At 37.0% G+C, this 16,995-nt stretch overlaps 1 protein-coding gene across 2 annotated transcripts in view; it reads left to right on the top strand.

The window, feature by feature from the left end:
• Positions 1 to 15,838, top strand: part of LOC125657162 (uncharacterized) — a 34,309-nt gene extending 18,471 nt beyond the window's left edge. Inside the window, exons 4-16 of one of the 2 annotated variants that reach the window (XM_056145310.1) lie at positions 1,259 to 1,402; positions 1,901 to 1,993; positions 2,081 to 2,221; positions 3,203 to 3,263; positions 4,384 to 4,526; positions 6,184 to 6,198; positions 8,695 to 8,775; positions 8,876 to 9,068; positions 10,603 to 10,739; positions 11,075 to 11,190; positions 12,086 to 12,232; positions 12,653 to 12,752; positions 13,151 to 15,838. In XM_056145310.1, coding sequence (XP_056001285.1) covers positions 1,259 to 1,402; positions 1,901 to 1,993; positions 2,081 to 2,221; positions 3,203 to 3,263; positions 4,384 to 4,526; positions 6,184 to 6,198; positions 8,695 to 8,775; positions 8,876 to 9,068; positions 10,603 to 10,739; positions 11,075 to 11,190; positions 12,086 to 12,232; positions 12,653 to 12,752; positions 13,151 to 13,300 — 1,521 coding nt within the window. In that variant the 3' untranslated portion in view covers positions 13,301 to 15,838. The remainder of the gene's footprint in view (positions 1 to 1,258; positions 1,403 to 1,900; positions 1,994 to 2,080; positions 2,222 to 3,202; positions 3,264 to 4,383; positions 4,527 to 6,183; positions 6,199 to 8,694; positions 8,776 to 8,875; positions 9,069 to 10,602; positions 10,740 to 11,074; positions 11,191 to 12,085; positions 12,233 to 12,652; positions 12,753 to 13,150) is intronic. The other variant, XM_056145311.1, reaches the window with a different exon arrangement.
• Positions 15,839 to 16,995: the final 1,157 nt, after the last annotated feature.

The following is a 16,995-nucleotide window of genomic DNA, read 5'->3' as shown; positions in this document are numbered from 1 at the left end:
CCTAGGGTAACAACGCCCAGGCAGGACCGCATGATACGATTACGTCATCTACGGAACAGAACGGAAAATCCAGCAAACACTGCTGTTGGAATTCCTGGATTGCGGCGAATCAGTCGCCGAACAGTTCAACGACGTTTGTCGGCTGCAGGTCTACGTGCACGACGCCCATACAAAGGACCTATGCTGACCCAAAGACACTGCCGAGAACGACTTCAATGGGCTCGACGTCACTTGAGATGGAGGCTTGCAGACTGGAATCACGTTCTGTTTAGTGATGAATCACGTTTCATGCTGCGCCGAGTGGATGGCAGAACACGCGTGTACCGTAGACGCGGTGAACGCTTCTCTGATGGATGTGTGCTACGCCATGACCGCTTTGGAGGCGGAAGTGTAATGATGTGGGGCGGAATAAGTGGTAATCGACGAACAGATCTTGTACCGATCATTGGGACATTAAATGCACAACGATACCGTAATGAAATCCTTGCACAACATGTCCGTCCCTTTATCGCTGCAAATGGCGGAATTTTCCAACAGGATAATGCGCGCCCCCACGTTGCAAGAGCCAACAGAGACTTTCTTGCCAACAATCACATCGACATCTTGCCATGGCCAGCACTTTCGCCCGATTTATCGCCAATCGAGCACCTCTGGGACCAATTAGACCGTCGAGTAAGACAACGCCGCAATCAACCGGAAACGCTTGAACAGCTTAGAACTGCTTTGCAGGAAGAATGGCAAAGAATCCCTCAGGTCTCCATCAATCGTCTCATTGCTTCTATGCGTCGTCGTTGTCAAGCTGTTATCGATAACATTGGTTCTTTCACTCGTTATTGACATTGTGAATTGAATATCCGAAGTTAACACTTTCCGGCTTTGACTCCGTAATTTGTGTATGTTCAGATTCGGGAAACCTTAGATATTTGTTGTGTTTGAACATTCAAATTTTATTTTTTTATTCCCAAATTATATTATATTTTCATGAAATAAAATTACAGTTATACATTTTGGTGTAACGTTTCTTTTGTCCATGAGTATATATCCTTTCTACACAGTTTAGATTACTGTTGATATACATAAATTGTTTACCAAACCAAAAAAACAGAAAAAAAGATAAATTTATTCTTTGTTATTGTCATCAAGGAGCAAGTATTTTGAAATCTAGCAGTGTTTGTATTCTGAAATGAAACTTTTTTGCCCTGTTTGTTTTGTGCCTCAATGAATGTGATATTTCACCTCATATTATGAATTTTGTTAGACTGCCAAGGACATCTCCGACAAGTTTGTTGCCATGGAGGGTCTCATGGAAAAATTACCCATGAACAAGAAGAAGGCCACTCTTCTCAAGACCTGGAAACGCCGATTTTTCCGAGCTACGGATGGCTGGTTGTATTATTATGAGGTACAGGATCAAGTCATTGTTATTCACAAAGTAAAAGCTCGGCTGTTGAGCGGTACAATAGAAACTGATCATGCTCTTTCCTGTTGAATTTTTCATGCAATTGTAGAAATGTATTGCCTGGATATTCTCCAACTCGATCCTGATCAGTATTGATGTTACTCGGTTCACAATGCTCAGAGATTAAGAACCCCAGTAATGCTAAATTCATTCCACCTCTATAAATCTGAGATCCACCGTTTCATATCTCCACAAATTATAACATTCAGACCTCCTTCCATTTTTAGACATTGCACAAATATTAAATTTACGGTTTCTATACAATCCTTGTATTTTTTTGTGGGTGTGTTTAATGTATACGTAACACAGTGTAGGTATGAATGTATACAAGACAATGGTGAGTCAAGTAGCTAGTGCTTGGCTTCATTTAAATTGTCCCACTTTCTTTGAATTTTCCATCAGGCACAGATTTTGAAATTTTATGGTGTTTTTTTTTTCCAGACCAGTAACCACGATAAGCCCAGTGACTCGCTGCAGCTGATGGGGGGGAAGGTGGAGGACCTCGGGAACAGGATCCTGGGAGTGGATGACGGGGTTTGTAGACTGCAGTCAACATCTGTATGCATTCACTCTCTCTCTTGGTCGTTGTCTATGTCATTCCTATCTTTTTCCTGTTGACAGAGGGGAAAGTTCCTAATGGTGCGCTGTCCCTCAGACAAGGAGTACGGTCAGTGGAAGCTGGCCTTGGAGTCGCAGACTGCGGACAATGTCAAGGCCACTTATGTCAGACCGGTGTTGTCATGTCCCCCACATCCTCAGAAAGTAGGTGTTGTGATATCTTCCCAGAACTCTTCCTTTAATGTTTCTCTCACCTCCAAACATCATGGAATTCCTCTCATTGAGTTTTATATTATTAAAGCTGGGTTTACCTGTGCACCAGGAAAACACCACGTACATGTAGTTCCAATGACTATTCACTCCAAACTAGTAAATGTTAACATCCCCCCCCCCTCCCCCCACATCCCTACCCCCTTTGAGTTACCTGCAGAAAACGATAGTGCTTAAACACTTGATATTCCAAAGGATTTTCTGTACGAGTCAGTTATGTAATACTGGCTGATGCTGTTTGTAAGTACGACGTCCATTGTCTTCTGTTATTGCTTGCCTATTTCTGAGCAATATTTTCTGACTTAAGTCTGTTACGGAGAAAGTTTTTAGTCAACTTGAGTAGAAAAATTTAATTCAGATTTTTTTTCAATAAACGTAGAAATATAACTTTTCTCAGATTTGAGAATGAACTATAAAATTTGAGTGAAAATTTTGATTAAAAATTTTTTGTTGTTGTTGAGAAAATGAAGCCTGACCTCAAGATCTTGAAACAGACTGAAATTTTCTACCAATGAAAGCTCAAAATTCATATATGTAATTAACAGCATTCTTGTTATGTAATCTTGCCATTTGATTTTGGACTTTTTGATTGGCTAAATAATTTCAGCACTGAACACAGATCTGATATTGATTGACGTCTTAGATGCACCTTGATCCTGATGTTTTGATTTTAAGTGCAGTGCATTTTCAGTGAATTGCGTTTTGAACAATTTTCCACGTCCATCTCAACACGTGGGGGGAAAAATCTGTGGTAACTGAATATAATATATATATTATATCAAATATTTATAACTATACGCATGAGGGAGATTTACGCACTTATTGTGTGGTCACATAGTATAAATTTCCCCCACACGTAAATAATCACTTTTACAGTATCAGTTTTTCACTTCTGTTCTGATCTTGTGGTTTCAGAAAGTGATTTTGATAGACCTAGGAAGCAGTGCAATAAGAGCGGGAATTCTTGGAGAACACGGTATGAAATGATTATCAAGAGCGTTAAGGATTGTGAATGTAAATACAGCCTGCATATATCATGTATGTTATTATTATAGTACGAGTTACACAGGCAGTTTGGGACGTAATGCGGAGTCTTCCAGGGTGTGAAATGGAAATCCGTATTGGCAAAGCAAAGAATTTCCATGACGACGCACCCTGGATGACCCTGTATTACGTCCCAAACTGACTGTGTAACGAATTTATCTCACCGAGAACCTTTACAAGATTTGATCAGATTTCAGTAACTTGTGTAATGAATATTCACTTACCAAATTCAACCCCATACAATACGTAATATATATCACATCAACCCCATATAATACGTAATATATATCACATTAACCCCATACAATACGTAATATATATCACATTAAGAATCACATAACCATTATATCAAAACATCACAGTTAAAGATGTGAACAGTAAAATTAAATAAAAACATATCATGTAAATTATCAAAACTGTTCAGCAACAGATTTACTTATCGCTTGTGTGTGATGTCATAGTTGTCAAAATTATACACTTCCTGCACGTAGACAGTATTGATAATTTCTGGGCGTCATGTGATTTGTTTTTATCCAAATTGAATCATATATCAACAATTTGAAGCGAGATATAATTATCTATTTACATTTCCATGGTTTTGCCTTTGATATCTTTACAAATTGTAATGATAGCCATTTCCTCGTGAAAGCGATGCAATGGTAAACAATGCTCGTATGAATCTTAATGAATATAGTGCATCTATTCTTATGGTTGGGAATTCTAAAAGTAGAATGTAAATATAGATAAATTTCAGTTTTGAAAACACACGAGAGTACGAACTGCAATGCTTTGTTCCATCGTGAAGCACCGCAGCTCACACCCTCATTGTACAAATGTATTTTGAAAAAATTGAATTTATTTCTTGGATAAATGGCTGTTCTTCCAGCCCTCCCCAAACAGTTTCACTGAATTCTTGTAAAACAATGATATCAGTGGATGAAGAACATAAGCGGTTAAAATGGACAGTATGATTTTTGTGGATAATTTTTTACTATGATGATTTATTAAAAAAACAAAATTGCTGGAGATAATTTAGATATTTTACTGTATAGCGACATTGCCTTCGGTGTTCTTTCCCAACATGGTGGCCCGCTCGACTGACGGCCAGGGACATGCCGTGGGGATAGAGGCCTTCGAACCAGAGTACAGAAAAAACTTGTCTAAAACAGTCCACCCCACAGATAAGGTTGATAAGGTATGATGACTATCAATTAACTCGTTTCACAGTTTTCTTCTCCCTGTCATTATATCAGAGTGAAATATACATTAACTCAACATTTAATAATTTATTGCACATGAGAAATATTACATGAATACACCATTCTGTAATTTAATTGTTACACATCAGAAATGTAACATTAATACTCCATTTTGTAATTTATTTGTTACACATGAGAAATGTAACATTAATACACCATTTTGTAATTTAATTGTTACACATCAGAAATGTAACATTAATACTCCATTTTGTAATTTAATTGTTACACATGAGAAATGTAACCTTAATACACCATTTTGTAATTTAATTGTTACACATCAGAAATGTAACATTAATACTCCATTTTGTAATTTAATTGTTACACATGAGAAATGTAACATTAATACTCTATTTTGTAATTTAATTGTTACACGTCAGAAATGTAACATTAATACACCATTTTGTAATTTGTTACACATGGGGAAATATAGCAGTAATTACTGCTATATTTCCCCATGTGTAACAAATTGTGACACATCTGATTTTGCTGTTTTTTTTATTATGTTTTCCTACGTATTTTGTGATTTCATTACATGTCATGATTACTTAATTTGTTGGGACTCTTGTATTGGAAATTCGCTAAAGCTACAAGTCACTAGAGACTTGTATTGGAAATTCACTAAAGATTCAAGTCACCAGAAACTTAATTGTATTGGAAATTCACTAAAGATACAAGTCATCATAGACTTGTATTGGAAATTCGCTAAAGCTACAAGTCACTAGAGACTTGTATTGGAAATTCGCTAAAGCTACAAGTCTGATATCAGAGACTTGTATTGGAAATTCGCTAAAGCTACAAGTCTGATATCAGAGACTTGTATTGGAAATTCGCTAAAGCTACAAGTCTGATATCAGAGACTTGTATTGGAAATTCGCTAAAGCTACAAGTCTGATATCAGAGACTTGTATTGGAAATTCGCTAAAGATACAAGTCACCAAAGATTTGTATTGGAAATTCGCTAAAGATACAAGTCATCGGAGACTTGTATTGGAAATTCACTAAAGCTTCAAGTCACCAGAGATGTTTGGGGGCTGGATTTTATAACAATATCCATCACAGGGTAAAATTCAGCACACAATGATTCTGTACAAGAACATCTGTAATGGCAGAATTTCACTCTGTAAATTCCATGAACAAAAAACAAAACTAAGAAACAGATACATTGTCCATGATAGACCTAAATTTAGACCTAAATATAGACCTAGATATAGACCTAAATATAGACCTAGATATAGACCCAGATATAGACCTAAATATGCTAGTGTAGGTGAAGTGAAAATCACCAGTTACCCAATCGGAACTCCTCGAATGTCTCGCGCTGGCAATGCATCAAATTCACTCATGGATACCATCGTATTACATCCGAGATCTATGTCGAGTGTGCGAGGAGTTCCGATTGACCAGTTACCATTTCATTTTATCCTCCAATACAAAAGAGTTGTAATAATTAGGTAATTATGATACAAAGTTATTCAAATATCACTGCAGTTTATGAATGCATATTATCTTTGTGTTGCTTACAGTAATTTTAAAATGTAATTTTAGTTACAGAAATTATATGCATGTGGAATAATGTTTTTATGAATTTTCTAGGATTTTTTACGACCTGTAAGTCTAAGTGTTATGACCTTTGACCTCTTCCTTTTACTGCTTTTAGTATGTATTCTTGTCTCCAGGCATGTGCACAACTGCAATGAGTTGCACTATCCAAAATACGAGCCCAGAATCATACAGATACCCATTATTTAACTGTAAACTAACCTTGAATGGCTTGTGAGAAATGCCCTCAGGATTTCTGAATGTCTCACAGTATCGTCACTATTTGTATTTATAAACCAGTCACTCTGAATGTATGAGAGATAAGGTACTCGTTGATAAAATAGGTAGTGAAGGCTTGCTTGTAATTTTCTGTTGTCACAAACATGTTTCCCATAGGTACATAACAAATAAAGCTGTCACGAATATAGGATGTTTCAAAGTACTGTAAATGTATTACATTTGGCTGTGTATTCTATTTAGCGCCTTTGGCGGAACGCAGCTTCCGCTAAATCAAGTACATCGCTAAATACCATCCGTAAATCTAGATGTTTAAAGTAATTCAGGAATGCACTAAATCAAATCTTCGCTAACTTGTTGAAAAAACGATTTCCACCAAATATCGTACACGCCAAATATAATATGTTTACAGTATTCTAATGATGATCATGATATGTACACACACACAAAAAACACACATAATGCTTATTTAAAAATCTGAGTTCATTTCAGAGACAGTTTCATGTGTAAATAAAATCTGAAGCCTTTCAGTGCATTAAACTCTCAGTACATCCACTGGTGCCTTTCTTGGAATGTTAGGGAGTTCCTTTGGCTGTTAAAGTCACCTGACTGGTTTTTCTTTAAAATCTTTTTCTAATTTATGAGGATGTTTTGGTCCTTATCTGCAGTAACTATAAATCACAGCTTCATGGTGCTAAGTGTGAAGTCCCTCTTGATTTTATTGATACTGTGTTATATTTCTTTACACTTCTCTGTTGTGTAGTGATTGGGATGTATGGACTGACGATATTGGCTGGAATATAGTCCTTGAAGCTTTCTACTTTTCCATTTTTTCGTTCATTCTCCCTGCGCTTACCGTCCACTCTATGTGCGCTCTCTCAGTTTTGCATCCACCAACCGCTCGCAGTCACTGTTCACAAAGCGTTCACCAGCCGCTCGCAGTCACTGTTCACATAGCGCTCACCAACCGCTCGCAGTCACTGTTCACATAGCGCTCACCAACCGCTCGCAGTCACTGTTCACAAAGCGTTCACCAGCCGCTCGTAGTCACTGTTCACATAACGCTCACCAACCGCTCACAGTCTGTTCACAAAGCATTCACCAGCCGCTCGCAGTCACTGTTCGCAAAGCATTCACCAGCCGCTCACAGTCACTGTTCACATAGCGCTCACCAACCGCTCACAGTCACTGTTCACAAAGCGCTCACCAACCGCTCGCAGTCACTGTTCACAAAGCGTTCACTAACCACTCGCATTCAATGTTCACAAAGCGTTCACTAACCACTCGCATTCAATGTTCACAAAGCGCTCACCAACCGTCGCATTCACTGTTCACAAAGTGTTTGCCGACTGCTCGCATTCACTGTTCACAAAGTGTTCGCCGACTGCTCATATTCACTGTTCAGATAGCATTCATCGTTCGCTCCCCATGCGTTCGCCATGCATACATTGTTTGTTTAGCATTCAGTGTTTTGATCTTTGATTTTCATTCGAAACTCCAAAGTGAACGGATCAATCTTTATAATGAGGATAAAAGGGACAGGAATCTGTGTACAAGAGTGGAAGGAAACTTTCATATTACATCAGAGATATGATTTTGAACTACGAAGTATCTGGATTATCAACTGTGAAAAGCCAAAGGAAACTCCAGTTCACTCAGCAATATGTTGCATTGAGACATCCTAAATTTCAATGTTTGGTCTGCGTTCGTTCACTATGTGACGTACGCATTCATTATTTCCATACTGTTCATTCACCGTTTGTTCACCATTTATGTGGGAAAGCAGAACATATCAGGGGCTGTAGCTCAGTGGATAAAGCACTAGTAATACAGGGTCCTGGTTCAATTCCCAGTCCAGCCATAAATTATCTCCTTTCCTGTTACATCCTGGTAAATCTCATTCTGTTTTCAGTCGACATGATCAGGAATTATATGATAAATTGAGTAACAACCAGCACTGGATATTCACGCTTCACATGTCATGTTTTCACGCTTCATTGCCTTTCCATTGTCTAACTCTTCTTTCATTTTACTAACTTCTTGATATGTCATGTGAAACTGGGGAAAGGGTTACTATATTCATTGATTGTTCATGTCTTGTTCATCACCATACATTGTATTCAGCTTCTTTCAAAAGTTGCATGTAACACAGTTTTTAAAAAAAGTCATGTTTTGTTATTCAGAACAATGCCATCTGATTGAGTATTTGCATGTAGTAAAGAAATGTAAAATGAATGTCTACTTTGTCTTGTGTACGTTCAATGCACTATTTAAGGCAGCACACTTCATTAAATTCCTTGGATGAAATTGAGTTTTATTGTCTTACAGTTCAGTATAGACATATCCACCATTGGAGCAGTATTCAAGAAAATCTTCACTGACCTTAAAGTGGAACCAGCAGACTATTGGGTAAGAACCAGTTCAAGTTCATCTCCATAGCAACCTCCCTCCATATTGATTTTCTCTGATGTGGTATGCCACCTTAATGTAAATTTTGTGTATTTTCCAGCTGATGATTAGTACGCCTCAGAATCTGGGTGATAAGATCCGGGCTGGACTGATGGAGGTACTGATGGACACGCACCATGTCCTGGGGGTGTGTATGGTGATGCAGTCACTGCTAGCTCTCTACTCGTACAATGCTACATCTGGTATAATCGTAGATGTAGGGGAGAGAATGGAGATTCTCCCTATATATGATGGTGGGTATACATTCACATTTTAGTGATTTTACATGCATCAGAAGAAAAATCTATTTACACATAGTACAAGTATAATGACAATTCACAGCACGTCAGTCAATCATTACAACACTCATTACACTCATCCACTGCAGCAGAACAATGGGTTTTTTATTTTCTTGTCAGATCCAATAACAGTAATATTGAAAGCTAATAGAAATACAACTTTTGATGATTTCTTTAAAGACAACAAGTGTTACAATAATTTAAAGGGTTTTTTATGTAAAAAAAAAAAAAAAAAAAAAAACCTGTTTGAGATACATTTCTCCTGTAAAATGCCTCGCTATACCTTTTTAGCTATTCAGAGCTGGGAGCTCAAGTGAGCTTTTCTGATTACTTTTTGTCTGTTGTCTGTCCGTCCATCCATAAACTTTTGACATCTTATCCAGAACCCACGGGTAATTTCAGCCAAATTTGCCACAAAGCATGCTTGGGGAAAGAGGATTCAAATTTGTTCAAATGACGTGCCACACCCTTTCCGAAGTGGAGCTAATTTAGAATTCATGTTTGTTATTATGAAGGGCCATGCTCCCTCCAAAGGGAAGATAATTAAGAAAAGGCAATACTGAAAAGTAGGGTTGGTCATTTAGAAATCTTCTCAAGAACCACTGAGTCACTCAGAAAAGTTGAAATTTACACGAAATCTTCCTGACATAGTGTAGATTTAAGTTTGTTGAAAGCATGACCATTGGTAGGCTGGGACCACAGAAGGGGGTCAAGTTTTACATAGGAATATATTGGAAAAATAATCCAAAGGCTCAAGTTAGCTTTTCTGATCAAAATTTGTCTGGCGTCGGTGTTGTAAACTTTTCACATTTTCCTCTTCTTCTCCTGAACCACCGGTTCAATTTTAACCAAACTTGGCACAAAGCATCCTTGGATGAAGGGCTTTCAAGTTTGTACAAATGAAGGGCTAGGCCCCCCTTCAAAGGGGAGATAATCACGAAAATGCAAAATTAGGGTAGGGTCATTTAAAAATCTTCTTAAGAACCATTGGGCCGGAGGAGCTGACATTGACATGCAAGCTTCCTTACACAGTGCAGATCAAGTTTGTTCAAATCATGGCCCCCGGGGGTAGGTTGGGGCTACAATAGGGGATCAAAGTTTTACATAGAAATATATAGGGAAAATCTTTAAATATCTTCTTCTCAAGAACCATTGGGCCAAAGAAGTTGACATTTACATGAAAGCTTTCTGATATAGAGCAGATTCAAGTTTGTAAAAAAAAAAATTAAAAATCAACAGTTGAACAACAGCAGGGTCAAGGTGATGCAGGTGAGTGATGTGGTCCATTGGCCTTGCTTTATTGTGTGCTGTTTGCTCGGCTATCACTCCATTAAAGATGAAATAACAAAATATTTCAGAGACCACCTTACATGTATTCATGTTTTCTATTGTCTTCTTGATTGCAAATTGAAGAATTTAATTTCTATGCATTCATTGAGATATGTTACACAATACTGTGCCTTTCATTTTTTTTCCCTTGCTATTGTAGGTTTTGTTATAGAGGGGGGCGTTTCCAGACAGTCATATGGCGGTCAAAAGGTCATAGAATCTCTCAACTCCTGTCTCCATGGCTACAAATTCTCCACACCTATCCAACAGCTACTTGTCCGCTACGTCATGGAGCAGGTAAGGTTTGATTCATAAAAAATAAGATTTGTTCCCCTTTCATGCATTTATAAATACATAATTATTGTTTTTAACTTAATTTTACACAATATCATGCATATTAATCTTATTTTGAGGGTGTAAATCTGCTAACAGTATAACTTTGGCCTGTTGTTGTGATAATAACCATATCAAGTTTTAGCTCACTGGAATAAGTATAGAAATTGTGTTGGAGTCTCTTGTTACCATTGAATAAAAAATATGAACTCTGGGAGTGAAATCCGAAAATCTCTGATTGTGAGACATAAAGGCTAGCTGTTGTCAGTCCCTAAAGAGCAGATGTGTTTGTATTTCAGTCCTGTTACCTGGTCACAGACTACAAGGATACTATGAAGAAATGTGAACAGGATCCAGAACACTACAAAACCACTGTGTATCTGAATAACTTTGATTTACCTGAGGGGGCGGCTCTGTAAGTACCAAATACTGTACCAGTATGTATATTACTGAGGGGGCGGCTCTGTAAGTACTAAATACCGTACCAGTATGTATATTACTGAGGGGGCGGCTCTGTAAGTACTAGATACCATACCAGTATGTATATTACTGAGGGGGCGGCTCTGTGAGTACTAAATACCGTACCAGTATGTATATTACTGAGGGGGCTGCACTGTAAGTACTAAATACCGTACCAGTATGTATATTACTGAGGGGGCGGCTCTGTAAGTACTAAATACCGTACCAGTATGTATATTACTGAGGGGGAGGCTCTGTAAGTACTAAATACCGTACCAGTATGTATATTACTGAGGGGGCGGCTCTGTGAGTACTAAATACCATACCAGTATGTATATTACTGAGGGGGCGGCTCTGTAAGTACTAAATACCGTACCAGTATGTATATTACTGAGGGGGCGGCTCTGTAAGTACTAAATACCGTACCAGTATGTATATTACTGAGGGGGCGGCTCTGTAAGTACTAAATACCGTACCAGTATGTATATTACTGAGGGGGCGGCTCTGTGAGTACTTAATACCGTACCAGTATGTATATTACTGAGGGGGCGGCTCTGTAAGTACTAAATACCGTACCAGTATGTATATTACTGAGGGGGCTGCTCTGTAAGTACTAAATACCTTACCAGTATGTATATTGCTGAGGGGGTGGCTCTGTAAGTACTAAATACCAATTTCCGCACCAGTATGTATCTTACTTTTCTTGTTTATGAACTCTCTGAAAGATTATTGAGGGTTCATAGCCATTAAACAAGTGATTATGATAGAGTATTACCTTTCTGATGATTTGAACTACACATTAAATTAAGTGAGGTTAAATGGGTATGATGCAGTAATATTCTATTTCACAGGGAGGTAACTCATGACTACAGCTGCTTTAAGAGTCCTGAGGGGTTCTTCAACACAGATTTATGGGGAATGGACTACCCCTGTGTGCACAAGTTGGTGTTCCAGGCCATTCAGTCCTGTCCCATCGACAGCAGGAAGCGCATGTACAGGTAGGTCGTGTATCATAGCAGCTGCAACCGTCTCTCTGCAACAATTACTTTTTAAGATTGTGGCATAGCAGGATTTATACAGGATGATAATTCCTTGAAAGTTTTAGTGTAATCTAAATGCTTGAACAGTGCTTGAAATTTCCTAAGATTTTGAAAAGCCCACGAATTTTATGAAAAAGCAATTGAATATTTTTAGGTCACCTGAGTAAACTCAGGTGGTGGCTTATTGCAATTGACCTGTGTCAATTGGAGCATCTGAAGTGCATTATGAGTACCTTTTATGCTTACGGTTTCAGAAGACATTACCAAAATATACCAGAAATTGCAATACCAAAATATTCGACAGGTTTTTTGATGAAATTGATTTCTTTTAATGGGTTTACAAATGTCACATTTAAACCATATCTCCTATGTTTACAGGGCTATCTACCTAAGTGGTGGGATAACCTTGTTGCCAGGATTTGCTGAGAGACTACAAAGTGAATTGCAAACATTGGCACCACCCTCTGTTATAGTGGAGGTAAGATCCTGCTGCATGCATGTGTTATAATGTGGAGTGGAAATTCAATTCAGTAATGTACATCGACCTCGGTGTTATATTGACCTCTGTATTACATCAACCTCAGTGTTATATTGACCTCTGTGTTATATTGGCCTGTATTGTATCAATCTCTGTGTTGTATGGACCTCTGTGTTGTATTGACCTCTATATTATATCAACCTCTTTGTTATATTGACCTCTATGTTATATCAATCTCTGTGTTATATCGACCTCTGTGTTATATTGATCTCTGTGTTATATCAACCTCTGTGTTGTATGGACCTCTGTGTTATATCAATCTCTGTGTTATATCAACCTCGTGTTATATTGACCTCTATGTTATATCAATCTCTGTTATATCGACCTTTGTGTTGTAGGTCCATGCCTCTCCCCAGAGATATCACAGTGCTTTTATTGGTGCCTGCTCACTTGCCAGTATGGAACAGTTTCAGCAAATCTGTATCAGTGCTGAGGAATGGAAGAAAGAGGGAGTCAAAGCATTCAAAAAGTGGAATATGGCTGGCTGAAAAGCCAGAACAGGAATGTAGGGTGGGACATTTTCAGACTTTATTTTAACATTCCATTTTGAGACATTCCTATGAAGAAGAGTCTATTGCTTCTCTGCACATATCTCAGTGTTGTGATGGAATACAGTTTTTGCATTCCCAACAAAATATTTTTCTCTGTGATCCTTTTAAATATGATTTTGAATATTGTATATTTACTTGTATATCTACAAACATAAGTGTGTTTTTGTTGTGTGTGTATTGTACTTTCATTTTAGAATTGTGAATAGGCTGTACTTTCTCTTTGTCCGCCTAACACATGATACAATACCAAAGATATATCTGTATACACAATGTAGTCTTTATGGGACACTAAGAAATATGACTGATTCACTTCAATTTACACTTTACACAACAAACATTGTGGACTTTTAAGAAAGTCTTTAAAGGTAAGGGCACAGTGTCATACAATTGACTGCCATATATCTGTGTTCTGTTTATTCATTACCTTATTTCCCTTGTGTGCATTAAACACCGAGATTGTCTTCCAAAAACCCCTTGTTACATATCATGTACTATTTTTTAAGACTTCAGCTGTTTTGGGTTTGTTTGTTTTTTTCAATGAATTTTTTTTTTCAATGACGATTTTACCTTTTCTTGTGTTCGCACTAACAATAGTGCATATTTTACATGATATGAATTCTAATGTAATAAGCTACTTTTCAAGGAATTTGGTCCGAAGGTGAAATAATAATCTATTTTGAAAAGATCCTTTTAACAAATTTCTTAAGAGGTAATCTTTACAAGAAAGAAAAAAACTTGTTTATATGATTGAAGATTAATATCCAAAATGTAACTGTAGTTCGAACAATCTTGATATTGTTCTATAATACAAAGGTATGGATACTGTGATTTTGTAGGTAAGTGAAATATTTTTTTTAAAAAGATTAGTGAATACAGAGAAACCTGTCTAAACTGGACAGATTAGAGTAAATCCAGAATACAAGGCTCGTATTATGATAGATATTAAAATCTGATTTAAAATTCAGATTACACAGCGTTCGGACAAGTTTTAGAGTAGTACGCAAGATAAGCAGGAGATGTAGATTTTCATCAAACGGAGGAAGTAAATCTAACATGCAATACTCAATCGGACTTGCCAAAAAGACCAATTTTAATTCATCACAAATCATTCCCTAGTCTTAGAAGTTAATCATTCTAACGGACAAATTCTTTTAGATTGGAAAGTGCATGTTTTGAATTTTTTTAATCTTCGGAATAACGATATTTTTGTTGTTTTTATACTGTTTTTGCGATTCTCATGCAATATGAATACCAGAGCCTTTTCGAAATGAAAGGACTTTTAGTATGCAGTTTTGAACTCCAAAAATTGTTTAACGGGTATAATGTTGATTTAATTGAAGATGGATTCCACCCAATGCTTAGATTCCCCTGCTTCTGAAATGTTTTAGACAGATGTCACAGTATGGTTGTTGAACCGTCATGTGTATGTCATTGTTGTTCAACTAAGAGAAAAATATCAAAGTGGATTTTATATCTTTAGTATTAATCAGTATGCTAGAAATAACCACATTACTGACAAATTTTATCTAGTCTCCTATGAATATTCAAACAGGACAAATGTTCTCCCAAGATGTTTCAGAAGTCTTTCTTAAAAATAGTCTCATGATAAGTTTTGAAAAAAATGTAAGGAGAGGATTAAGTCAACAGTCTCATTATATCGGTTGATGATTTAAAGAGAAGCTGTTCTTGTTATTAGTAATTTCGTAAAAGTTATTCTCCATTTATTTATTCTGTAAAACACATGCAGTCTAAATATATGATGTATTGTGTGGAGTCTTGATATACTGCTTAATGACATGGTGGGATTTATACTAACTATAGAGATAAATGAAAATTTCAAGTATGTAAAACAATGTACGGTCAAACCTCGTTATCTCGAACTCGATGGGACCAGGGAAAATTTTTCGAGTGCGAAATACATTAAAAGGAATAATATCCATGGCATCTGAGATACCGAAGTTGACCTGTATATTAGATATCATGTAGTCACAAGTACTTGACAATACAAAAATGTTGGGAAACATACAGTGGTGAGTGTAAGGATGTGATTTCAATATATACAAACTGTATGTGATTGTCTTGGTCATGTCAAGCACCTGCATGTGTAATAGATGCATGTGATATTGTATATTTCAGAAAGAATTTCACATTGGAGGTGAACAAACCCTTGGGTTGATATTAGTGGTGTAGACACGGAAATCCGTGTGAATTTTAAGTATTTTTGTATGTTAGTCACTAAAGGAATGTTATTTCATGTAATAAAGGTTGTGCTGTATGGTGCAATATATCTCTAACCATGTGATATTGATCAATATTAACTGCTATATTATTCTGTTTACATATACACAAGTATCGCTGAATTGTACCATTCCATATTATTTTTGAATTATACATACTTGTACAATGTTTTTTGTATAGGATATGTACATGTAATTCTTTGAAACACATTATGGCAATAAAAAGAACAAATTGCAATTGATTGATTTTGGTTTTTATTAGCTCACTTGAACTATAAGCTCAAGCGAGCTTTTCTGATCACCTGTTGTCTGACGTTCATCTGGCTGTTTGCCTATAAACTTTACATATTTTCGAATTCTTTGCCAGAACCACTAGGCCAATTTCAACCAAACTTGCCATAATGCATCTTATGGTAAAGGGGATTCAAAACTACAAATGAAGGGTCACACTGTTTTCGAAGAGAAGATAATTCAGAAATGGTGAAAATAAGGTGGATCACTTAAAAATATTCTCCTCGAGAACCCCTGGACCAAAAAGACAACACTTTTGTGAAAGCTTCCTTGATGAGTGTAGTTTCAGAAATGTTCAAATCATGGCCCCTGGGAGCAGTCTGATTAAAATCAGACACCATACTCATTATCATAACAATATGATTAAAATCAGACCCTATATTCATTCTCATATTGCTATGATAATGAGTATGGGGTCTGATTTTAATCAGACTGTCTCCGGGTGTAGGGTGGGGCCACAACATGGGATTAAAGTTTTACATACTTTGGGGGTATATAGGAAAATATCTTTTCAAATCTCGAGAACAGCAAAGCTTCTATGAGTCATGAGTATATGCAAGCATCCTTAGAAAGTGCAGATTCAAGTTTGTACAATTTAAGTGTAGGGTGGGGCAACAATAGATGTTCAAAGTTTTACATTGGGACAATATGATCAAAAAGTTTTTAGAAATTTTCTTTTTGTGAACAGCTATGAATAGTGTTGTTAGGCAAGCAACCTCAGGTAGTGCAGTCAATAAGTGTTGAGATCGAGAATGGGGTTGACTGAGTCGTTGTCAAACTGCTTCTCTTATCCGAGTATTTCTTGAAAAATATGAGACACGTAGATGCGGACTGTGCGTAGTTTCCCAAACAAAGATATGACAGATCGTGACTGTTTCTCCACCAAGTCCCAGACAACAAAGATATGACATAGATCGTGACTGTTTCTCCACAAAGTCCCAGACAACAAAGATATGACATAGATCGTGACTGTTTCTTTGCCAAGTCCCAGATACTAGAAATGAAAGTTACGGATCCTTCGGATATGATCTTAACGTGTTGCGGATTAAGACATTGACACGATAAAGATCTTCCACTGATATGAACGTAGTACCATACTCGGAC

Source organism: Ostrea edulis, chromosome 7 (genome assembly GCF_947568905.1).
Source record: "Ostrea edulis chromosome 7, xbOstEdul1.1, whole genome shotgun sequence".
Classification (NCBI taxonomy): Eukaryota; Metazoa; Mollusca; class Bivalvia; order Ostreida; family Ostreidae; genus Ostrea; species Ostrea edulis.
The sequence above is the reverse complement of the archived record's forward strand: the minus strand, read 5'-3'. Positions and strand labels throughout refer to the sequence as shown.